The sequence below is a fragment of the Typopeltis vanoorti genome, chromosome 20 (genome assembly GCF_054136105.1).
Source record: "Typopeltis vanoorti isolate ZY-2024b chromosome 20, IOZ_Tvanoo_1.0, whole genome shotgun sequence".
NCBI classification, from domain to species: Eukaryota; Metazoa; Arthropoda; class Arachnida; order Uropygi; family Thelyphonidae; genus Typopeltis; species Typopeltis vanoorti.
The window spans coordinates 89595760-89622500 of NC_143568.1; the positions used below are offsets into that span (position 1 = coordinate 89595760).

The following is a 26741-nucleotide window of genomic DNA, read 5'->3' on the forward strand; positions in this document are numbered from 1 at the left end:
TCAGGGGCCACATTTCACAAGTTGCGAAGACGTCACATCGAATAATGGCAATGATTCGGAGAACACTGACATGCAGAAATAGAGAAGTTATGATTTCCTTGTATAAGGCCTTGATCAGGCCTCATATGGATTATTGTTCACAGATTTGGTTACCACGTTTTCATGGTGACAAGGATATATTGGAAAGGGTACAGAGAAGATTTACAAAGGTAGTCAGTGGCCTTTGGAATGTGGAGTACGAGGACAGATTGAGAGAATGTAAGTTGCAGAGCCTCGTGAATAGGAGGAAGGGGAGGGATATGATTGAGACATATAAGCTAGTCAGAGGTTGTAATCAGGTAGACATGGAAGAGATTTTTCGTAGAATGGAAGAGGGGAGTAGAACAAGAGGCCATTGCTAGAAATTGTATAAGGAGGATGTGAGCAAAAGAGTGAGAAGGAAGTTCTTAAATTGATTCTATGTGTCCACATCAACAACACATTCCACTCACCAACCACCCTCAATGCAAAGAACCTGCTTCTCACTCTTTTGCTGACACCCTCAGTACTGGATTGACGTATAAGCTAAAAAAGCTACAGCTTAGGGCCTCGCAATCTGCCGGGGCCTCAAATAAAAAAATAGAAAAATTGAAGTCAGACATATCACAGCTAAAGAGAATAAAATATGAACTGAGAGCAACTATGTCTCAAGAAATATTGTCTGCACTTAGCATCATGTGTATAGAAAGCGATAAGTTACGTAGCATATCGTTTGATGACATAATTAATGATTTTGCTTTTGGGAAATCAAGAAAGAAAATGTTTTAAGTTATATCTTAGAGCCTTTTAGAGGATTATATAATATAATTATTTCTATTAAATATTGTTGTATTATAACAATTTATCCACTCCATATTTTCAATATTAATTTATTATATATTTATATATATGTGTACCTGTATTATTTGGAATTTTGGGTACCCAATTTTATGTGATGTCTACTGTCAAACTTTCTGTTCTATGAGCCTTATTTGTCTTTTTAAAACTCTTTAATTATATAATTATTTCTATGATTTTGTAAACGCATGATTTATTATTTTTTTAATAAAAATTAAAAGACAATATATTTTCATATATTAAAAAGGCGCATATATTTTGAATTTTTCTGAGACCAGCTGATGTAATTTAAAACAGTAGTGGGGGGAGGACCTCTGGGTTTTGTATAGCTTAGGGCCTCAGTAAATCTAAATCTGGCCTTGCACACCCTCCTTATACAATTTCCAGCAATGGCCTCTTGTTCTACTCTTCCATTCTATGAAAAATCTCATATGAAAGACTCATCGTGGGAGTACCTCCCACGATGAGTCTCTTACTCCATGTAGGTCAAATGTTAATAATAATAATAATAATAATTAAATGAGTGCATGTACCACCCCACTGTAAAACAGACTTGTCCTCCCACATATTCTTGACTACCTCCCCCAGAAATTATTATGCTACTGGAAACTAACTTCCACTTCACTCAAAAATGAAGTGGAAGTTAGTTTCCAAAAAAAAACTTTAAAAAAAGTCCTGAAACTACAGATCATTATCTTTACGGGTCAGTGGCGTAGCTAGAGCTTTTGCCGCCCCACTCAATGCACACCAAAAAGTCAAAACGACATATAGGGAAATAAAGTAAAACACTATGTTTATGTTTATTTCAGTTGTAAGTATACTTGTTAAAAACTAATCAATTAAGTAATAAAAATTATTAAGTTAACATAAGTAAAAGAATCATCGAAAAATAAAATTGTGTCTCACGTGAAAAGTGTCGCCCGGGGAGGTCCGCCCCTAGCTACGACACTGTTCTGGGTTGTATTATACAATTTATGCAATCATTAAAACTGAGGCTGGGGAGATCCCAGTGTGGTGGCCAGGATAAGAATAACTCCACTGCAGCCCATGCATGTCATACGAGGCGACTTAAATGGGTATCCAGGAAGTGTAATGGATGGCAATGCTGTAGCCAATGAATTTCTAACTGAGGCTCGGCTATTGCGTTACCCTCCTGCCATGATCAGAGCTCACTAACACACTATCCTTACATTGTCCTCTACAGATAACAGAGAATATGAAAGGCATTCTTGCTTCGCCCATCTAGCCAAAAAAAAAAAAAAAGGCTGGTAAGAGAACACATGTAATTGGTGTTATATATCACATGATGAACAGCTTGCAGCCCAGGTAATTGAGTTCATCCAAGGTCATCTCAGAAATGTTAATGAGGACCACCTCATACTGGCCAGGGATTTCAGCTGCACTCTATACCTCACAATGGTCAAACACCAATGCCAGGAACATCGTCTTGCTTTACCTCAACTCCTCCAAGATGCAATAAATAATTGTAAGTTGATGTCTTCAGACACCCACATGAAAAGCATTTTCCTGTAGTGCAAAAGGTAGTCATACCATTGCCCTTTATCAGGCATGACTAGATAGATGCTATACATCCACACATAAAATACCCTACATAAGGGACATCACACAATTACTTTTTCCATACCATGCATTTGACTTGATTCCATTATCCTAAGTATCTCTATCCCTGGGCATACTGGATCTTTAACAACAGCTTGCTGCAAGACGAGTATCAATAGCCCAGAAACTATATTGCTGTTCTCATCAAAGATATGCCAACTTCACAACCAAATGCTGAAGGGTGGTCATTTAGGTTTTTATGTAAAAATACAGCCACCTGAGAAATCTGAATATGCCTTCAATCTCATGCCAACGGCAGCAGCAAGAGGCAATAATTCATCCTGGCTCTAAAATGATTCTAGACCCTGGAATAATTTTAGAGAATCACGATGAAATATACCCTACAATACTATATACAAAGTTAAAGTAACGCACCAATAAAAAATACTACACCCTCATAACGTTAAAAGACTCACCTTCGACCACATAAAACAGCTTCCCATCAAGCTACACGATCTGACCAATGACACTCTCTCTCTACAAAAATATAATCCTCCTGGCATAGACGGACTTACTACTTAGTTTTACCAATATTTCTGGGAACAGCTAAGATCTAATCTCCATGTAATACATGTCAAAACAACAACAGCCAGTGGCCTTCTATCTAGCATAACAACATCTGTTATTAAGCGTATTCCAAAGATATGCGACCTTACAAAACTAGGGAACTGGCAACCCACCTCCATTATAAACACCAACTGTAAGATAATATCAAAAGCCATTGCCTATGAACTCAAGCCCGCTAAGAACGAAATAATAGATATTTCCAGGTCGATCCATCCTTATAAGGAATCTAATGAGCGTAGCTAACAACAACCATGAAACTATGGGCCTTGTAAACTTGACCAAGAAAAAGCTTTCGGCCACATTGAACCTTCGGTTCAATGCGGCCAAAGTTCGGTTCAATTTAGAAACCTTCGGTTTTGGTATCAGTCGACCACAAGATAAATGGGCCTACCTTGAGTTTCCACAAGGTAAGCGATAGCTTGTGTCTGAGAGCAAGCCCTGCCCTCTCATTTGAAGAGGAAGACAGTGTGTTGTAGGTGAGCCAGTTGGTTTTTGTTCCATATAAAGAAGTAGATTTCTGATTGTATTTTTTTGATGAAGTGTTCTAGATTTTCTAACAGGTGTGGCTCATGCATAAGAACTGCGGAACTGCAGCACCTCCAATTTTCCTCGATATATAAATATATTTATTAATTTATTTATATTTGCTTGTAATATTTAATTTTATCATCAACAATCCTATACAATTTGCTCATTTTGTAAAAAACAAAAATAATAAAAATCCATCTTGTAGCACTTAGGCGGGCGAAGGACGCTAGTGGCACTGTGTTTTCCACAGTGTCATACGCACGCAAGCATATGCACGTCATAGCGAGTTGCGAGCTATTAGCCTAATGCGTCACTGTCCGTTGCGCAGTTCCACTATTGTTTATATGCAGTTTGCGCCAGTAGTAGAGTGTTCGTAGTGCTTATCGTGTTTACTCTGTCTCTTTACATATTTGGACATTATAACATTTGTTATAGTATTTTTGAATTATAATAAACTCTATAATTTTATCGATAATAAACAATATTTTTTCATGAAACAAACAAGAATATATTTTATTTTTAAGTAATTTTGAATTATACCAAACTGTATAATTTTATCGATAATAAACAATATTTTTTCATGTTTAATTTTTTTTATTTTTACCATAATTTTGATATTTTATCCAAACACGTATACACTGTATTTACAGTGTGTATGTATATTTCGAAAGTTGCAGCACCCCCACGATTTCAAGCGATGAGCCGCCACTGTTATCTAATATATGCCAAAGGACACTGGAAGCTATTTGATTGATAACTATCGCTCTTCCTCTAATGGAGGCAGCGACTCGTACTGCAGCCCACTTTCCTAGTACTTGCTTGAAACATTTTATTATTATTATTATTATTGTTCCGGGAAACTCCAAGGAGTCGACAGACTCATCGAGGGAGGCCCTAACATCATGTCAAGAACAACTATTCAACATTCACACAGTATCTATCATACCTTGCCTTGAACTCATTCACGGTCGTAGCACCCACAACAGACTCTGGAAGCTTATTCCACTCATTTACCACTCTCCAAGTAAAGAACCTAGCTCTAACACCCTTGTCAACCACGCTCTTTCCCAGCTTCCATGCATGGCCCCTAGTCCTCCCACCACCAGTCATATTTTCAAAAATATCTTCTGGATCAATCTTATAAAAACCCTTCAGTAATTTGAATGTCTCAATCATATCACCCCTCCTTCGCCTATCGTCCAATTTCTGCAACCCACAAATCTTCAACCTATTCTCATAAGGTTCATTCCACAGACCTGCTATCATCTTGGTCACTCGTGTCTGGACCCTCTCCACTTCCTCCCCATCACGAAGAAACCCTGGTGCCCATAGCTGGGCACAGAAGTCCAGATGGGGGTCTTATCAAGGCTCGATACAGAGGAACAACAACTTGTTCGTCTCTGCATGTTAAAGTATTTTTCAGAAGCCAAGTGATTTGGTGAGCTGTTTTAGTTACTTTTGCAATGTGCCCCCTAAACTTCAATTCCCTATCCACCAACACTCCCAAATCCCTGGCCTCATCAATCTCCTGGAGTATGGTTCCACCAATGCGATATACTGCTGCTATTCTTTTCACCCCAAAGTGCATAACCTTACACTTTGCCACATTAAATTGACATCCATTTTTCCTAGCCCAGTTCTCCAAACTATCCAAATCATCCTGTAAAATTCTGACATCCTGTGCACTCACAATTGCTCTACCCAGCTTTGCATCATCAGCAAACAAGTGAACACTTCCTCTCAGATCCTTTCCAATATCATTGATGAACAAATTGAAAAGCAGTGGTCCAAGAACAGAGCCCTGTGGCACTCCACTAGCCACAAGACGTCTTTTAGACTCCACTCCTGAATAAACCACTCTGATATAAAGAGTATATTATTTCATAAGTATTTGCCAATTCGTATCCAAGTATTTGATTCTTCTGCAAATAGGCCCGAAATTCTCCGTTTGCCACACCACAGTCCTATAGTTTCATGTGTTTAGTTTGGATTCTGAAGCTGTTTGATATTCTTTTCTACGTTGAAGAGATTCTCACGATGAAATCACCGAGTGTAAGATAATATCAAAAACCCTTGCAAATAAACTGCATGAAGATTAATATACCCTCATTCCAATAAACAAACAGACCGCTGAACACTTTATTTTGGCGAGCTTTGCATAGAGAAGAATACGTAGATGTTCATTATATTATCAATGTAGTGATCTAATGTGCGATTTAGCCTCTTCTCCTGTATGCCGTTCCTTTTCCCTCAAGGTACAAGAGGAAGTGAACTCATATCGTGCGTGGATGAAGCAAAGTAGCCTTCCGCTGACAGCTTTTGTCTTTACACAGTGGTGGTGATAAGATCAGGACTGTCTTGAATTACAAGATTAGTTCTGTAGTAGCAGAAAACTCACAGTTTTGAATTTTAAAAAAAAAACAAAAAAAAAATCTGCTAGTGCCTTTTATGTCCCTATATGGAGTGGGCCAGGCCGTTTTAGTAATATCTAACATTTGGAGACTGAGGGGAATTTGAAGTTCCTCAGGAAGCCAGCCAATCAGATATAGCTGGTCCAAGACTAATTATAAATGGCTAGTGAAGATGCAATAAAAAGCACTGATAATAAACGATATGATAGTTAGAATGTGTAGTTAAGATGTCTTGAATATGTTGATGTTCAGAGTGCATTTAATTGCAGAAGAGATCTGCATTCAAATCATTTGAACAGGGAAGAACATAAGCGCTCGTAAACGTGTGTCTTCCAGCTGACACACACACACACACACATGTCTGTCCAAAATCTTACTACTCCAGTTTGGGCATTGCGAAATAATGTTTATAACTTTATTATTATTATTGTTTTGTTTTGTTTTCTCTCCCTCTCTTCATCTTTTACCGAGAATTTTACTATTTATAGTAAAATTCTTAAGAATATTGTCATTTTCCATATGAAAGATATGTCCTGCCAAGTAACAATTTTGAATATGATTATAAAAGATATGGTAGGTTCTTTGTAATCTTGTATAACTTGTGGTTGTATATGATCCTTCAAAAAGTATTCTCATTCACAGTGCCAAATGTTTTCATACGGATTTTTCTTTCAAAAGCCGAAATTGAATTCTCTGCCCTCGCCGTAAATATCTAGGCTTCATATCAGAAAGTAAAAATTAGACGAATTATCGATTTATATATTTGTACTTAATCTTTCAATGAATACCCTTTCAGCTGAATACACATGAGAGATAATAAATCCAGACCTTTGTAGCTCAGTGGATGTGGCGTTTGCATACCACAGCGCTTGGCCGCACGAAGGAAGTCTTGGTTTCGAGTTTAGTCGGCGACTAGAGGAAATTTTTCTAAGCCTTTTTTCGACCGGTTCCCGAGTTAGTCGATCTCTGGCACGGGCAAGCAGGTTTTTCCTCCCGGAAACTCGGGTTTTTCGTCCTGTAAACTCAAGAAAATCGACCGTAGAACCCACATTATTTCAGACATTAAATATATTGTGTTAGGGTTAGGGACCACGAGATGGCGGCACATTTGAGCCGTCTCTCTTCACTTCGTACCGCTTAATTAGTGATAGCCTTGGGCCATCTGTCTCTGATTGGGTACCAGTGGAGATTGAACTGCCCACTTAGTCTCCAAAAAGTTAGGGCTAAATGGCCTCGCCTACTCCCGTATATACGGGAATAAAAAGGCGTTAGCTGATTTTTTTTTTTTTTGACCTTTCCCCTTTATTCGATTCTACACTTCTGCCATCTCAGTTCGTGTGCTTGTGATAATTCCTTCTACGATTACTGCTAGATTATTGGTATTAGTGAAACTTGATTACCAGAGAATGACGGCCATATAGGAATAGGGATAGAAGTATATATTATTTCCCGGCAGAATAAGGAGAGAGAACGAGGATGTGGAGTGTTTCACTAACATCATCATTATTGTTTATAATAGCCAATGAGACGCATCCTCCCAGAATAGAAAGCCAGAAGGAATATAATCGCAAGGCTTTGAGGGTATGAGGTGTTAACTAAAGATGGACAGGACCAAATGTATCGTTACAGGTTGCTATAGACCAGGGATTATAATGGTGATGAACAGAAATGTTTATGCAAATTGGCTTCGTGGTTGGAAACATGTGATCATTATAGGTAAGCTGACCATATTTCCTTCAGACAAAAATGGAATGGAAAAAACGGAACGGGGATTATGTAATATTCTGTATTCGTGAAAAAGTAAGACGATAAAAAAAGTTTTATTACATAACATATTGAGCTTACCATTATTCTTTAGTGACAGAACCTACACAAAAATTGTTGATTAGCTTATGCAGCTAAACTAATCAACACCTTATCATAAAACTCTCACACTCCATGACACAATTTTGTCTTACAACTAGCATAGCCCTCATTGTCTCAGCAGTTCATCTAGATATCTCCTTTGAACACATACTGTTCATAACAGAAAATATTCTCTCAACAGGTGCTGTACTTCAAGGAAGACAAAAAATATGAAACTTAAACCACCGGCGTTGAACAAAAAAGCCACCAGTTAGCATACAGGCAAAACAAAAACTAACACTACAGCAGAACATACGCCGTGTCTGAGACGTGCAAATCTTGCCAAAATGTATTTATTATTTTTTCTGCATAAATCACTGAAGATATCGATATTTAGTATCGAACAATACGACTCCATGGTTATACAAATTACTGGTATCCATGATATTGATAAACAATTATAGATTATGAATAATAATTTATGATTGACAAATATTAAGTATATTTATAGTTTTTAAAAACGGGACAAAATTGACATTTTTAGTAAAAACGACCGGACGGCTGGGAAATATGAAAAAACGGTATTGTCCAGTTCAAAACGGTATGCGCGGTCAGCCTAATTATGGGTGATTTCAATTATGACAATATTGATTTCATAGAGCAAGTCCTTGTCAGATGTCATCTCCTTCCAGGAGATTGACTACCATGAGCTTCCACCATGTACGGTTTTGTTCTTCTCTTTCACAATATTTGGATATTTTCGAAGTTTCTGCTCCATATAGCAGTGTTGACCATACATAGCATTTGGAAAGCCTAATTTTGGTTTTTGTGTGATTTCCCTTGCGGACAGAATGTTTTTCATGCTAATGAAGGTAGATCTAGCAATTTCTATACTTAATATTTCCTTGTCACACTCTTTGTAATTAGTTGACCCAAATATATATAACTCTACTTGATCTAAAGCATTTCCTCTGATCTTAATATTTATGTCCGGTATTTTCCCTTTTTCTCTTGTTACAGCATGATTTTGTTGTTGTTTTTTTTTTAAAGTTGAAATTAACTCGATATTTTTCACTTAGTTTCAGTGTCCTTTCTAGTAGGTTTTGAAGTTCTTTTTTATTTTCAGCTAGCAGTACTGTATCGTCTGCATATCTTAAGTTGTTTATATTTCTGGCTCCTCTGCTGACTCCTTTAAATTCTTTTAATTGCTGGAAGATAGTTTCAGTATAGAGGTTAAACAATATAGGAGAAAGAATACAGCCTTGTCTACACCCTTCTTTACTGGAAATTCCTCCGAGGTTTCTCCTAATATTTTTATTAAGACAGTTTGCTCCCAATATAGACTTATCAGTAATCTGATGGCCGTGCGGTTAGCCTAGTGGCTTTGCGCTTCGCAACCATATGCCTGTGGAAGGAATGTCCTAGGTTCGATTACCGTCCACGACGTGAGGAGCTTAAAGATCTTCCTCAGCCATAGCCAAGTTAGCCGGTCTTGGGCGTGGGCAGCAGGGTTTTTTCCGCCAGTTTATCTGGGGGGTTTCATCCCGCAAGCAGGCAAACCGGCCCCGTGAACACACAGGCTACAGTTATAAATACTTACAGCAAGGAAGGCAACGGGAAACCACCTTGCTCATAATCATCTCTCCCTAGAATGGTAGCATATAGCTACCCTCCCGCGGCCGTATGGTAGATGGGAACCAGAAGAAGTAATCTGATATATTTACCATCTACTCCTAATTTTCTGATGCATTCGATTAGTTGTTCATGTTGTATATTGTCAAAGGCTTTGTGCAGTCAATAAAACATAAATAGACTTCTTTTTGCTTCCAGATATTTTTCTATAATAGTTCAAATGTTGAAGAGTCTTTCTCTATTTCGTTTATTTTAATGGATATTAGATTGTGTTTCATTAATTTCCAATTTGATTTTATGTTTATTTCTTTCTAGGATGTTATATACCATAACTTTTTCCAGAATCTTTTTTTAATCATTATATAGTCAATTTATTTCCTCAAGCTGTCTCCAGGACTTTTCCATGTGTAAAGTCTTCTATGAGGCTGGCTAAATAAAGTATTTGTTATTACCTGATTGTTTTCTTCACAGAACTATTAATTTTTCTCCTCTTCGATTTCTATGTCTCAGGTCCTGGTTTCCCATGCTGGAAGAGAACTTTTCTGAGTTTACTTTAGCATTTAGATCACCGATAACGATTGTTATGACATCTGATTTAGCATTATTAAGTTCACTTTGAATACCTTCATAGAAACATTTCACATCTTCAAATTAAAGATACCAAGAAATTATATACTTGTTTTAATCCTTTATCCAAGTGTATGCAATGCACTTGGATAAAGGATGAAGTAATGCTGAAGGTTGAAGTAATGCGGAAGTTATATTTTTATATACGAGTTGCCAAAAGGTGTCTCACCTTATTATTATAATGCTCTGGATTAGAGATAGTTAGTTGTTAAAAGGTTTTCACTTGGTTTTACTATAATTTAAGGATACCAAGAAATTATATATTTGGTTCAATCCTTTATCCAAGTGTAAAAGTTACACTTGGATAAAGGATCATATGCGTGAAAGGTTTAAGGTGTTGAGAGGTGATTATTGGGTAGATGCAATACCGATTTTTCAAATAGTGGAATGAAAGGAAGGAGTAAAGGGTGAGAGAATGTGTTGCCTGATTACGCTGTGCATGTTAAGAGTGTTAATAAGTTTAAGCTTCCTTATGGTAGATATGTTGCAGGCAGCAGAAATTTTCCATGATGAGGCTGTGGACTTTTGTAATATATGTAAACTTAGTATATAATGTAATGTTATATAATGTATACTCTTTATAAATTGTGTTTAATTGTTAATGTATGAATCCCTCTCTCTTGCTCTCTATGAGTCTTTGACTCCAGGAGAGTTAATATAATTATAACATTAATATTTTAATATTTGGCCTGTATAACTCAGTCCTCTGCGCTAGGCTGCCCAAAGATAGATTTATGTTAAAGTTCTAGTCGCTGTCTGGAGGAAAAGCATGCCCGAGTTAATCGACCTCTGGCAAGGGAAAGCAGGTTTTTTCTTCTGGACCGTAGAAGCAGACTATTTCAGTGACAATAATATCTCCTGTTAGGCTTAAGTACCAAGAGGTGACAGCACTTCTTTGCCAGTCTCTTAATTGGTTTCCGTTTTAATTATTGATAGTCTTGGGCCAGCTGTCTGTGATCAGCTGCCAGTGGGGACTGAACTGGCCACTCATTCTCCAAAAGCTAGAGAGGGTTAAAAAGCCTCGCCGCCTACTCCTTATAAGGGAATAAAAGCCATTAGTTGAGTTTTTTTTTTTTTTAATATTAAAATAGTAACCTTATCATCGGTATTTAGAATAGCTATTTAACAAAATAATTAAATCAATATAAAAGTAGCTACTCTAGAATTTCAGGTTTGGAATTGCAAAAAAATTAATGTTTTCAGTTTTCAGTGGATGATTTGTTTTCTTGGGATTGTAATGGGCTAATTAATCATTTAGTCATTCTTTTATTTTATTTTTATTTATTTTATTTTGTTTTATTTTTTGAAGCGACACCTTTTGTTAAGGAGTTTTCAAGTATAAAAGTTAATGCAAAGCGTGTATCTTCCTTTTGTGTTACTTACGTGGCGTCTAAACTTGGTGTTCATTACGATTTTGGTAAGAGAATTTGTTATTAGTTATTGCATAGGATTTCTTTAGGCATAAACACACAAGCTAGTGCACAAAACAAGGCTAACAAATACAACCATTACATTATGTAGTTATAGAAGAGAGAGAGTGTTATTTTAAAATATTATCAATTGTATGTGTATGTTACATTGTTCAGTACGTTGTGCGTGTGTTGACACATTCATATGCACATGTTTAGTTGATGATGGCTAGGATGTATTCAGACAAATTAATACTTGGTTAATATTTAGGTTCTAATGCTATTTCCAAAGCCTACCAGAATTTTCTCTCCATTGTGTCATAGCAACAGTGTAACTACTCTAAGGCAGGAGTGAGATTTCAGACTAAATGTAATCTAAGAAGACCCCATCAGCAGATGACAAGAAAAAATAATGCAGAAAACATGCTACAACACGGTTACTAATAACAAATTTATAACTAATATAAATTTGTTACTAGTAACCATATTGTAGCCTGTTTTCTGCATTTTAATTTAATACATTCTTCTGAAATTAGTTTTCCAAGTAAAGTATGTGAATTACCCTTTTAAAATAGGCAAATTTGGGGGGGTCAGAATTCTAGGTACGGTTAACATAATGAAAATTCTTCGGAATAACGTCCGGATAGTCCACTGACATAGTGATAGTTTTTACTTTAAAAAAAAAATCGCAAATGCAATTCTGCAGAACATAGTCAAGGTATTATTAATGGTTAAGTAGTCTCAGAAGAGTGTATGCCCAACAGAAAAGAACACTGATATGAAGAGATCAAACCAGAAAAGCAAGTATGGGTATTTCCATGAGAAGCAAGTCGCGAATATCAAAATGAAATTCGTAAATAGCTTTGTTACTTGTGAAGTAAACCCAGCAAATGCACAGTAGAGTGCCATGTCTTAGTTGTCTAATATGTGGCTCATAAATGTGCGAAATCAATGTTTACTCTTCAACTATGGCACTTTAATGGTTTCATAGTGTTCATAATGAACTACATCAGATGTTCCTTTTAGGTAATCCACTGAGCAGTGAGTTAATGCTATAATTGCTTTCAAATATTTGAATGTGCAGAACGCTTGTTCACTTTTGTGCATTTTGACTTTATTGATAGGAATTTAGTGATAGGAAGTTAGAACTTCCTATCACTAATGCTTGCATAGAGATTAAGCCACTTCTACTCAAAGGAATGGAAAGGGTTGTCTGGGATTGACATTAGTTTCTGCATTAAAGTACTGTTTAACTTTCGTTTTTAATGTTCAATGACTTCACTTTGCCATTGCCAATTCCAGTTACCTGATAAGGCCAAAAATTCCCAGATTGTACTTTTGATCTGTAGCCCATAGGGGAATAATGGAAGATTAGTGAAAACTAACTTCAATGAAGAAGGATATGGTTGAGCTTTTGACTAATCCACTGTCCTACTTCTTTAGGGCTCATATATTGGTGCATTATGCAGAATTTTACTCTGAAATGTGACATGCCCTTATTTTGGCAAATGCTGTGAGAGCCAACAAACTTGCTCAACTGTTCTCAAGTAGTCTATCTATTGTCATTCCTTGTTAAGGTTCTTTCTTGACCTGGATATTCCCATAATAGCATAGGGCAAAGGTGGCCAACCTTCTCTATTCCATGTGTCAATTTTCTCACTTCAGATGTACCATAAAACATGCCACCTCCAAAACTGCCTGTAAAAGCATTAATATAGGTATTGATTTAATTTAAACAAGACACATTTACATTAATGAGTTTTGATTTTGTCAAGCTTTTAAGGTTCTCTAGCTACTAAGCAAATTCTTATTAATCATGTCAGAGCAATTTGATCTTCTTGATATCACCAAGAAAGACATGGAATACAAGACAAATATTTAGATTTCTTCTCCATCAGGGAGACTTTTTTTTCCTTTCAAAAACAATAATTTTGTAGGATGCTGCTGTCTGCCAAATTTTCATAACTTCTTTTTACAACTATATTTTCTTTTTTGCTTCCTTTTTCTTAATTACATTCTCTCCATAAATCAGATCCAAGCACTAGCTAGCTTTAGTTTTCTTTGTCTATTTTTTGTCTATGGTTTTATAGAGTAATATGATGTGAGCATTATTGAATCTTGTTATTCATTCCTTTTTTTCCTTTCAAAAACAATTTTGTAGGATGCTTCTGTCTGCCAAATTTTCATAACTTCTTTTTACAACTATATTTTCTTTTTTGCTTCCTTTTTCTTAATTACATTCTCTCCATAAATCAGATCCAAGCACTAGCTAGCTTTAGTTTTCTTTGTCTGTTTTTTGTCTATGGTTTTATAAAGTAATGTGATGTGAGCATTATTGAATCTTGTTATTCATTCCTTTTTTTTCCTTTCAAAAACAATAATTTTGTAGGATGCTTCTGTCTGCCAAATTTTCATAACTTCTTTTTACAACTATATTTTCTTTTTTGCTTCCTTTTTGTTAATTACATTCTCTCCATAAATCAGATCCAAACACTAGCTAGCTTTAGTTTTCTTTGTCTGTTTTTTGTCTATGGTTTTATAAAGTAATATGATGTGAGCATTATTGAATCTTGTTATTCATTCCTGAATAGATCAGTTGCTTTCAAAATATGCTGTTGGAATAAAGTCCCAGGTCCCTCCATCAGCATGAGTCTGCTTTATAAATGGGATATTTCAGTTGAAAGGTGAGCATGGAGGCAGAGGCATTTTCCTCTAGAAATTTGCAAAACAGCAGGTTTTCTGCTCAAGAACACATGCTGTTGGTAGCCAATAGTACACTGCAGATAGGAGTAAATCACCCTATCGGTATTAAAAGTTTTAAAGAATTTGATCAGTGCTTGCAATATTAGGGGAGATTTTTCTTAGCTTATAATTATTGCTTTATTTAACCTTTTCATTCCATTTGTACCTCATAGCAGGTATCACTGAAAATTAGTTTTGCAAATCAGTTTAAGTGAGTGTCTTTCTTAACTTGCAGCATTCTAACTACACACTTTTTATAGCAGCTCGGAACTAATTCAGCTGCTGCTGAATTAATGAAGAGGAGCTTCCATGTAAGTTAACACCAGGTATGGACTGAATAAATGACTTTGAATAGCCAGTTCTGACAGCTGCTTAGAAAAATCATGTCAGCCTTTAAAGAAATCCAGAACAGTGATGGTAAGTTATAGGACATCTAACAACCTACCTTTCAGACTCTAATTTTGCTGACTGATAGTGCATATCAGTCAGCCAAATTCTTGGGTGGAATTTTTCTCAGTGAGAAAAATTCCAACCAAGTGATATATTTTTTCATTTTTCTCAGTGAGAAAAATTCCATCAAGGAAACTATTAAAATTGTAAAAAAAAAAAAAAAAAAATGGGCAAGACCAAATACTCAATTTATTAACCAACCTAATTTTAAATTTGGTTGCATTAAATTTCCTGAGATTTGGGGAAACAGGCCACTTAACACCCATAGAGGATGTGCCTCATAGGACTAGCAAAGCCTAAAGTCCTATGTCTCTTTTGCACTTTTGCAATTCCTACCAAGTCTTATTTACTTGGACAATGTTAGATTGACTTTATATTTCTTCCATTAAACCTTATGAATTTAATTTCATGGCCTAACCAGAATAAAGTAGGGTGGGTGCCTTACATTGGATAAATAAAAATTAACATGAGTTATATATAATAAAATTTTCATGTACCTGCCGCCACTACCAGTATATCTACTAAATCAATTTCAATGCTTGTGACTTAAAACATTTTTGCAACTAAAAAACATCTTAGGTGTGCAATGCTCATCCACCAAGTAGCAATAGTGATATATTTTTTCATTTATTCCTGATTGTTTCTAGACTTGTGATTCCTAAAAGTAAACGCTATATTAATGCTTCATAAAGAGGACACTTTTTGGCATGTAAATAATTCTTCGCACAAATGAGTCTTGGAGGTGTATAATATTGATGGAAGTGAACTTTTCCATCAATATGGGTGCAATTAGGGTGAGCTGACAAACAGAACAAGCTGGGATAGGTTATTCCTCTGTATAAGGCCATATCTAGATGTACTGCATACAGATCTTACTTCTGTGTAGATGAAGCGGAATGATCCATATGAGAATAGTCCAAGCTTCAAAAAATAGGAGACATGATAGAAAAGGGGTTTCATAAGATTGACAAAGAAGAGAACAAGAATGTCAACAGTGGAAGTGGTTACTAGATTTTTTGCTTGGCTGCTGAATAAATAGGATGAGTTTCCAGATGTCGTTATGGGTGCTTCATCAGTGAATGGGTTTGAGGGGTATGGGTATTGTGAATAATCGCCCACAATGAGTTCTCCATGGAGATGCCTGTGTAAACATTCTGTAAAGGTACTTCATGTTTTCAAATGTAAAATGCTTACATTTTCAGAGATTCAAAATACTTTCCCTGAAGCTTCGCCATTATGATGACAACACTCATATTGGCCACATAGGGAATATATTATTTCTCCCTAGGTATTACCTAACCATTTTAATAAAATGGTATTTCATTCTGTGGGAGAAACAGTTGATGTCTAACAGGTAAAACTTTTTTAAGCTCTTCTGTATAAATTACTCCTTGATAATCTGTTTGCTTATTTTATTTTATTTTTTTAATTTAAAATCTTTCCTAAATGTGCAAAGCAAAATGGTCACTGAGAAATATAGCTGTTCTTGGTGTTTTATTCAAGTTACTTAGTATATTCTAGATTTATTAGCAGTCCTGAAACAATTCAGTAAGTTATAAGATCTCCAGAACTTCAGTCTGACATCTTTGGTTAGTATTGTTTTGATATTAAATCTAGTTGTAGAAGCTCAGTGAATTGTTTGCATGGGGATATTCAACTAGCTACAGTAATCTCAATGGCAAATTGATTTGATCTGCAGATTGAGTGCTTAATGCTATATTATACTAAGCCAGTTCCAATCCATTCAAGGATTGGCTAAATTTGGTTATTTGAATTGATAATTGGAAGATCACTTCCCAAAATAGCTGAAAGTTTTTAGTATTAGAATGCTACACTCCTGGTTTAAGAGTAAAATTAGCTAGTGCCTTGTTCCTATTTAGAGTAGGTGAGGCTGGGGCTGTTTTAGCCCTGTCTAACTCTTGGAGAATGAGGAACAGTTCAATCTCCACCAGGAGCCAATTGGATTGCTCACACAGGAATATTACTAATTATGCATGGCATCAGGTGAAGAGAGGTGACCAACAAATGCCACCATTTTGTGTTCTCTAATCCTCACTCTACTGTCAGAGTGAGTTTTAAGGTTGAGTTTATGGGACAACTTGCCCAAGTTACAGAGACTAACTTGGGTACTTGACAAGCTTAGTAAACTCCTTAGTAAAAAGCTTTTTTTGTGATAGGCATTGAAGGTAAATGCCAATCTATCCAGTTAGGATCTATTCTTTAACAATTCATTTTTGAATTGCTTCTCCCAGCTCACAAAGCCACTTGAAATTATTTCAATGTTGGTTTCATTATAAATGGGAGAAAATAATTCTGTACTTATAAACTTGCAGGAACCTTAGTGTCCTGCAAACCTGGGTACTGATACAGTTACACTATTTTACTTAGTCCTAGTTACTCAGCTCCCAAAATATGGGTACTCCCTGACTTAAAAATGCATTGTGAATAAGCATTGCAAAATCAGGAAGGACTCCCAGTAAGCATTAAGTAAAAGTAATTTCACTTGTTGGTTAATCATAAAAACAAAATGACATTTTCCAAGTTAGATTTTGTTAAAAATCTGGTTTTGTTGAAATTATTCCTGTGATGTCTTTGCAAACAGTATTAAATATTAAACCCAAAGATTCTCAAATCATAATGTACTCTTAATCTATACTCAGCTAACTGGATTTGAGTTAAAACTGCATGCCCACTTGCCATTGTTTACCCAAATCACTTGGCAAATATTGTCATCTAGTATTTGGCACAAAGGCTTACTGAGCAAACTAACATTTGATCTCTCTCAGGACTTCTATAGTTTGTCAACTGGATGCTCTTGCTATTCAAGGTTGTCTCACCAATCCTCTCTGCTATATATGTGACCTACTTCAGTTGACCATACAGTGAGAAACCTTATTCTACACAACTTGCCTCAACCTATAGAACATCAGCCACCCTGAATTCTGATCTCCCAGCCATCCTCCAGTCAGGTTCAGATAACCTCATCAATTTCAATGCTGGTAAAACCCACTTCTGTCTTTTTCTCACAAAAAAACCATTTTCTCCCAGTGTTTGACATTTCTAGAAAAGTTGATTTCTCAGAATTATCCTGACATCAAGCCTCCTGCATAAACATGTCACAACCACATTGATTCGGAATTAAAACAGGCCGAACTCTTGCATTTGGAGGTTCGTACAGAATTGGCTACCTTGATCGCAGCCTTGTGTCTTAAAAAAAATAGGGACTTCTTTCACTCTAATGTCTGACCAGATGTTAACCTTATTGTACAAACACCTGGAGTCAACTTATCAAGGGAGGCTATAGTAAGATGAATGAAATTACAAATCTGCTCACATTTGAGTGGCCCCTAAGAGCTCTCTTAAAGTCTTCTCCTCATAGAGGAGAGCAATTAGATAATTAATGACCCATCTTACCAACCCACTCTTCACTTTCAGACATTTTGGTTTTTGCAATGTGTATTCTATAAATATTTCCATGGCAATGCTATCTGAAATGGAATCAAATTCCCCACTCTACTAAGCCTGGAATGCATGAGAACGCAAGTTATACTGAATGGATGTTGCTACTCAACATCCATTCAGTGTAACTTGACACCTACCCCTGCTACTGCTATATTGTGGAACATTCTTCCCCTGATGTGTTTCCAAGGAATACAATTTATAGGCTTTTGAATCAAATGTAAACAAGTTTCTCCTTCCCTCATTCCACTCCACCTATAGTACTAATGTACTATAGGTTCGATCAACCAACCTTGTATGGCTTCAAAATAAAAATAATCTTGTCTGCATAACATGTTTCTTTTTCTTTACTTTGCTGTTTTAAGGATACTTGTGACATAAGACTGAATGATATACAAGAAAGATATTTAATTAACCAAATATTTTGGTCTGGAAATAGCAGACCATCCTCAGTGATATTACAAGAATCAGTTTTAAAAACAATACAAGCTAGAATACTAGCAACAGATCATAATACTGGAGATATAAGGAATAGGCACTCAGATATATTGAAACTGTTGTTTTGTGGAGGATTATAAGAATTAAGAAGATGAGTACTTTCTTCAGAAAAGCCCTTGAGTTTCATGTTGTTGGATAGTAGAAAGTTCTTTCTGTAGATAATCAAAAGTAAAACAATTAGTTTTGGCTCTTCTGATGAGACATTTTATAATTCCTGTTTTTTTCACATGGATGACGGGCTGATAAGAATATAACAAACGTTGGTTTCCTTTATACTGTAGTTGTAAGAATATTTGAATGGCTGGATGAGGAGAACGTCTAAAAAAAAAAAAACTGGTTGTTTTCTTCTATTTCAATAGTGAACTTTATATGATGATTCAAGGAATTGATACTGTTCAAAAAAAGAAGGTAAAGAGTTTTTGCTGTGTGGCCAAATAGTAAAGATGTTAGTATTCTAGCTTGTATTTTTTTTTTTAAAACTGTTTCTTGTAATACCACTGAGGATGGTCTGCTATTTCCAGAACCGAAATATTTGGTTAATTAAATCTTTGTGTTTACGTGCATATATCATTTTCTTTACTTAGATTTCTAATAACAGGCTTTTCTTGAAATAACTGCAAAAAATAGTATTTTGGGCTTAAAGAACAAGGTCAAATTAGATCATTCAAAAATTGGATATTTTACTGTTTCAGATTGCATTTCTGTTCACTGCAACTTTGTAATAGTGTAGCTTTTCTCTACTTACAAATTCACCCCTCTTCATTTTTCTGGATTGACTTAACTTGCTTATAGTACTAAATCATTGCTTTTAGGTACAAATGATTCAACATCCAGTAGTTGGAAAGATTTTTTTTTCTTTTTTTTTTTTAAGGAGCTGAGTAACTATTTCTATGAAAATATAGTTGAATGTCTTGCCATCTTTCAGTGGATAATGCTTCTTAGATAGCTACTCAGTCATGAGTACCTTGTACATCTAAATGAAATCAACTTAAATGTTGTACTTGTGATATTTTCTCATTTGATTTCCTAGGGACATCCTAATCCTTCAGAAGAAATTTCCTCGTCTGGAATATTTTTCCAGATGAAACATTCTTAGCTGAAGAGTGGTCAAATGTTATGTTGGTTAGTATCAACATTAGTAAACTGTTTACTAATCTAAACTTTGGGTTTTTTATTAAGTTCCTTTAGGTTGTGAAATTTATAGCCCTTACTGTAGTGATTTTTGTAAATTAAGGAACAAAATCTGTAGCCAGGTGCATTTTATTATAAGTGATGCTCAGTCTGGTTATTATATACAAAGTGGCACTTAGCAATATATGCACAAATCAGCCACTTAAAAGTTTTGTTTTTGGAGTGTTCTAGTTTTGTCTGAGAAGACATTTCACAATACCAAAATGTGGCTGGCTGTAAGATATTTAATATTAATTTAAGCACAAGCCTGGCAAAAACAGAGAGATTGTTGACTCATTGTTTCAAACAACCAATCATTACTTTTATAGGTACAAATCATCCAGTAGTTAGAAAGATTTTTTTTTTTCAGGAACTGAGTAACTAATTCCTATGAAAATATAGTTGAATGTCTTGTCAATCTTTTAGTGGGTAATGTTTCTTAGATAGCTACTATCACTAGGATTGCTGACTTGGCATCCTAGTGATATGAGTTTCAACAAGGCTAAGTTATTAAAAAAACTACTTAGACACCTAGCACTTTGGTATTTACCATGTCCATGGTTAATACCAAAGAATACCATGATTAATACCACAGCTGTAAGAACCCACTTCAAGGAGAACTTGAATTAATTGAGAAGCCCATGATCCAAGATTAGAATATCCCAGATTTTGGTATTCAGGGATTGAACTAATCCTTTCTATTCTAAATAATCAGTTTCAGCAGTCTCAATCTAAACTGCTACATTTCTGTTTTTTCTAATAGACCCCGCAGCAAAATTAACTCATGCTGAATTAACCTAGCATTGACAATTCCTGTTTAGCCTTTTAAATACTATTGCATTTGAGGTTTATTGAAAAGACTTGCAGTTATCCACAAGAGAAAATGCATACCTTTTCTTAAGGGTGCATTGGACATAGCTATTACTCTTTGCTCCATGAGGAGCTAAATCAAGATGTGTGGCCTTAACATTCTGAATTGCTCTTCCATTATTAAGATTTTATTACTACAGCTTTCAAGAATGGCAAGTCATTCATTTAATGAAATTTGGAGAGGAACAGGTTTTGAATTCTTTATTGCAGAAAGACCTAGAGCAGGGTTTCCCAAATTACTTTCTGCAGAAAGTGTAAGTGTTCCATGAAAAATTATCAAAATGAATAAGCCTGAAATGGTTTTAAATGCTGTGTCAAGTTCAAATATGTTTGAAAATCAGGTGCTCCTCATTTTGAGTGGGTTGTGCTATTAAGGCCAGCATGTAGCTGGTCTCAACTCAGCTGCCAACAATTGTCGACACCTCGGAGTGCAAGTGAAGTATGGAGGTTTCTGTTCTAGGAAACATGTGGTCACAAGCAAGGTCAATGCAATGCAGCCTGGCATGCCTGTAGTGTGCGTTTAGCTTTACATAAGAGACTGATTGATACTTGACTAACCAAGATTTTCTGTCGTAGGGAAAATTTGGGAAACGCTGACCTAGGGCAAGATTATGCTAGGTAAATAAGACATTCTGATTAAATTAAAAAAAATTATAATTTTAATCAGTGTTAAGCCTATACATAGTTCAACCTATAATACATTATTTACCATATGGATAAAAATTGTAATCATCCTTATTGGAACTATACTGTATAGTATCACCATTTATATATATATCAACTGATTCAGTTGTTCCTGGCCACTTATACTTATATTTGCTGTAGGTAGATGGTCCATTTCAAATTGAGATAGGTATAAAATTTGCATTATATACAGTCTCATAAAACAACCTCCTGGTATCATCCCCTAAGTTGGTCTCCTGCTTAGACAGAAATATCAGGTACAGAGGTAAAATTACTGAAATTATTTCCTGAATCATTTGATTACAATTAATTTTTCATTCACTAGGCTGCTTACAATGCTACATTGCAATTAGAGTATAGAAAGTATACTAACTGAATTCAATATCCAGTAGAATGTTAAGGCATCATGCATATTTGATTTGTGAATATATCGTTCATTACACAAGATTACTTTTTTCTTGTAAAATGTGTAAGCCTCTCAAGCTTCATATTAGCTAATCTTTGTTTTTTCTAAATCATTTTGATAAGGATAATCCTTTTCTCTTGACATGAACTTATTGGTTTACTTTACCAGTGAGAATTACTACGATAATTCTCAGCGGCAGTGAACCTATAGTGACCTCCATCTCTTCATCCAACTGATAGATGGGAACATTTTTTAGAGGCAATGTGTATTGTAACAGTCAATTTATAAAGGTAATTCTTGTCATTTTCCAGGAAATTTTTCATTGCATGTTAAATGTAATGGCATTAGTTGGAGTGTTGGCTTGAAGAGGTGAAATTCTGTCATTGCTTTTTCAGACTGATACATTATACATTGACAAAAGATTGGCAGGAACCAAATGTAACATGAAAAACATGCATCAATGAATTATAAAAGCAGAATATCTAGATTTCTGCTTCATTTCATTACCTGAAAGTTTTGGTCAGTATGTAGTCATTAAAATGCTAAAACTTCAATTTGATTAGACCTAGTTAAGGGAATATAATTTGTTTGAGCTTTATTACAGACCTACATAAAACAATCATGAACTTATTTTACCCCACACAGGTACATAAACCTACAGTAGTGCTTTAAAATTATGAATATTAACTGTTCTATACATTAATTTTAGTTCATTTTGTAACCATGCATGACCAGCACTTGTGATATTTATTATTACGGGCAACTCCAGGGAGTCATTAGACTCATCGAGGGAGGCCCCAAATCATATTCATCACAACTATTCGACATTCTTACAGTATCTATCATACCTCGCCTTAAACTCATTCACTGTCGCAGCATCCACCACAGACTCAGGGAGCGCATTCCACTCATTCACTACTCTAAAAGTAAAGAACCCAGCTCTAACACCTTTACTAACCACACTTTTGCCTAGTTTCCATCGATGTCCCCTAGTCCTCCCACAACCAGCCATGTTCTCAAAAATATCTTCTGAATTAATTTTATAGAAACCCTTCAGTAATTTGAATGCCTCAATCATATCTCCCCTCCTGTCTATCAACCAATTTTTGCAACCCACAAATTCTCAACCTGTTCTCATAAGGTTCATTCCACAGACCTGCTATCATCTTGGTCACTCGCCTCTGGATCCTCTCCACCTCTTCCCCATCAAGAAGAAACCCATGTGTGACCAAATCTGAGCACAGTAGTCGAGATGGGGTCTTATGTCTCTAGGAATGACAGCTAATTCTGTATTCGTTTCTTTTGGAAGCTTCTTGGTTGATTCTGTTTTATGCACTCTGAATTGATCCCACACTAACATTGCAGGCTTCTTAAACAACGAACGTCCAGGTGCGTTGCCAATATCTTTTGTATCCATAATTTTATTCCCGTTTCATCCATCCAGCCTTTGTCCAATTTGAAGGAACATCAAAAGTTAGAGGCACTTCATCCATGTTTGCAATTTGATTAAGCTCAAAGTTAAATTTCCTTCTCGCTGATATGACATCTATGGAATTCCATAATTTTAGCTTCATAGTCAGCTGGCATTTTTTGGGCTAGAGTGGTTTTTGTACACATGCATAACCCATGTCTTTTTCATAAATCTAATGCACCAAGACTGATCCAGTAAAATCTAAAATTTCGTTAGCAGTTGCCCATTGTTTTGCTTTACTTTTTTTTACTTAAATTTCTATGAAAATTATCATTTTTGTGGAAACATTCCCATATTTCGATGATTTGTTACCCAATTTTTCATTTGTACTTTTATTCTGGCCATTTTTCTAGGTGTGAATAGTGTTTACATAGCAGTTTTAATTGTTCCCCTTGCTTTCTCCACTTGTAAACCATTTTTTCTATTGGTGATGGGGGATGTTTTGCATAATTTATCACATTTAATTTATAATTTTAAGAAAAATTTTAACCACTTATAAAAATTCAAATGAGAACCATACAAAGCACATGTTTACACACTGACTGTTGATGCTATATTGGTGATTCACCCACATGCCGCAAGATGGTGTACTTGCTAATTTTATTAACATTGTCAGTAATTGAACTTTGGTACAGTGTAAAGATTCATATTTTAATGTTAGCTTAGGACCATAAGACTCATCCCAATTTTAACCTGATTTTTCTATGTAAAAGGTGCATTTTATGGTCCAAAAAATATGGTATATAAAAATATATTACTTTTCTTAAACGGTTTCCATTTTGAAGTACATCTCCCAAACATGAGTAGTTGCCAAATTTTTTAATATTATATTTCAAAAGTGCACTGATGCTGTTAAGTAGACATCCTGCTGGTATCTGAAGAGCATGTCAGCCTTTTTTTGCTTGATGTGCATGTGCTTAACTAGGAAGTTGAGTGGTAGCTGATAGCATTTGGTACTGGAGTAATGAAGAGAATTGTTTGAAAACACCAGGAAATACTGAATGCAAGATTTCAAAAAACATTTTGACTAAAAAATGTTCAACAATAGTGTAGTAAGACAAGTGATGAAGAAATCACTAAAGTTGCATTAGTAAAGGATTCTAGTTTTTTAATTTAAGTAGAAAATACTTTTTTTGTACTTAGAATTGAATTGCACAAATTCTTTACTGGGATAAGAATAATAAAAGTAGGATCAATGCAAGTTTTTTTGCACTTGTACTAAATTTGTCTGCAGATGGTTTGGATTTCCACAAGTTGATCCCATTTTTTCTTTCATAAGAGTTTCTGTTCTTTTAATCCAATCAAAACTAAAAAACCTGAGCCATAACCATTCAATCTCTTCTCCATAGCACAAAAGGTTATGTTTGTCAAAATAAAGTAGTCCTTTTACTGAATATTAAATAAGATATTTATAACATGATTTTTTTTTTGTTTTTAGTGTTCAGGAACATGTCATGTTCCTGACCTACTTAAGTCCTGTTATTTTTGCATGAAATTACAGCTTACTTTTAAAATCCTTGTTAGTATACTTCAAGTGAACTAAAAGCTTGATGCAATAATACTGCATGTGTGCAATGGACAAAGCACATAAAATTCATCTACCTTTCATGTGATCATGTATGCAATCAAGAATGTTCTGGAATAATCATAGAAAGCTATCGTTGCTTCCAAATTAAATTGGAAGCAATGGCATGCACACATACAGTATGACCAAATAAAACTTGCATTTGTGAGTAGTAAGTTTCAATAGTGATTAATTAGTATTTTCTTTCTTCCTAGGAGCAAATAACCCAGATTTACTCTGGATGGTGTAGACATCAAGAGTTAAAAAACGGGAAATATGACATCAAAAACAATGAGCCACACTTGATAACTTTGAATGAATGCAGAACTGTTGGTGTCACAGCTGCAAGGATCAGAGCTCCTTGCTGAAGGAACTAGGTAACATTTCAGATACCATCAAAGTGAGTACATCTACTAACAGATGGGCTAATGGAGTCAGATGGTGTTGAACACCATTTGAATGGAGACTTGTCAAAATCTAGTCTGAAAGCTGTTCACAACGGGATTATCTATCCATTGCAACAGCCCATTCATTCACTTACCATTAGAGCATGAAAACAGTGCTTGGGAACATCCATGTCGATCTGTTATTGCCACTATCCTGATATTACAAATAGGATACGTGTGCTGTTATGCGAATGGACAGCAGGACCAATTCACACGTGGAGAAAACGCACACCAGTGGTAACAGCAAAAAGTCAGCTACTTGAACAAATCCAAAAACAGCCACTCAACATTACCAGGAAAGACTATCTACTTGCTACCACTTCATATCAAATTTGGAGTGTTGCAGAAGCAAAGGAAGGCTTCATTCTGCCAGAAATTTCATTGTTAATGAATGATACTGAATTCTGGACCAAGGAAGCTGATGCATGGACACAAGTTGCAGAAAAGGATACATGAAAAATCGATCTGCAGTGTACTCGGCATTTCTAGCTGATTTCCTAATGGAATTAGTAAGAGAAACAGATTTAGATCACTTATCTAAACTAAGATTATGTATTGTGTATTTTACTATGTAAAACTAATAAAAAAGTAAATAAAATAAAATATACAAAACAGATCAGCGTTATGGCTGTGTATTCCAAAGTTTTGGAATACTGTACTTGGAGGGGCTTACTGCAGGAACCCCTTCATCTTGCACTAAAACCAAAGACAATTTGCAGGCTAAGTGGGAAGACTGAATGGCATCCATAAATATATAAATCGGGGCAGATGAAAAGAATGCCATATAAACTTATAGTTAAGTGGATTGTAGAAAGTTGATGTAAGTGAGAAATGGTTTCATTAAGGCACACAAGAATGCAGTTATGTCTGGTGACAATTAAATTATGAAGCTGAAGAAATATCAACGGAAATTTTTAACGCATAAAGATACCAAGTAATTTTATAAGCTAGGTTTCATCTTTTTTTCACAAGTAAAGTTTTCCAGGCAACTCGTGGTAGGTAAAGGTGGGGTAAGCTCAGATCACTTGGTATTTTCTGCCTACTGCAAAGCGCATCCCCTTAGAGATGTATGATGCTATGCATTCTTACTCATCCTGAGATATTTATTTTGTTAAAGCACCTTGTGGAAACTTGTTTAGGTAAAATTTATACAAGTTCTGCATTACTTCAACCTTGGCATTTTTTGGTCTGACACCTCAAAGGTCGAAACCAGTCAGGGTGGTGGCCCTTGCCTTTAATGCAAACACTGCATTCTCCAAAAGTAACCGTGTGGTGTGGATTCACAGCCGATTTCATAATAGGATCATACTTTTTTGAGCGTATTACCCCTACAGGTCCTGTAACTTAATCCATTACTGGAGAGATTTATCAACGAATGCTGGAAAATTTTGTCATTGCTGTATTGCAGCAAAGACTGCACTGCACAATTTTTATGCAGGACAGGATGGAACAAGGCCACACATTAA

General features: G+C 35.5%; 1 protein-coding gene across 3 annotated transcripts in view; it reads left to right on the top strand.

Moving 5' to 3' along the window:
* The first annotated feature begins 11431 nt into the window (after positions 1-11431).
* Positions 11432-26741, top strand: part of LOC150095638 (phosphoserine phosphatase-like) — a 142874-nt gene continuing 127564 nt past the window's right edge. The window contains exons 1-2 of one of the 3 annotated variants that reach the window (XM_090410819.1): positions 11432-11523; positions 14493-14674. In XM_090410819.1, coding sequence (XP_090266945.1) covers positions 14641-14674 — 34 coding nt within the window. In that variant the 5' untranslated portion in view covers positions 11432-11523; positions 14493-14640. The remainder of the gene's footprint in view (positions 11524-14492; positions 14675-26741) is intronic. The other 2 variants (XM_090410817.1, XM_090410818.1) reach the window with 2 other exon arrangements.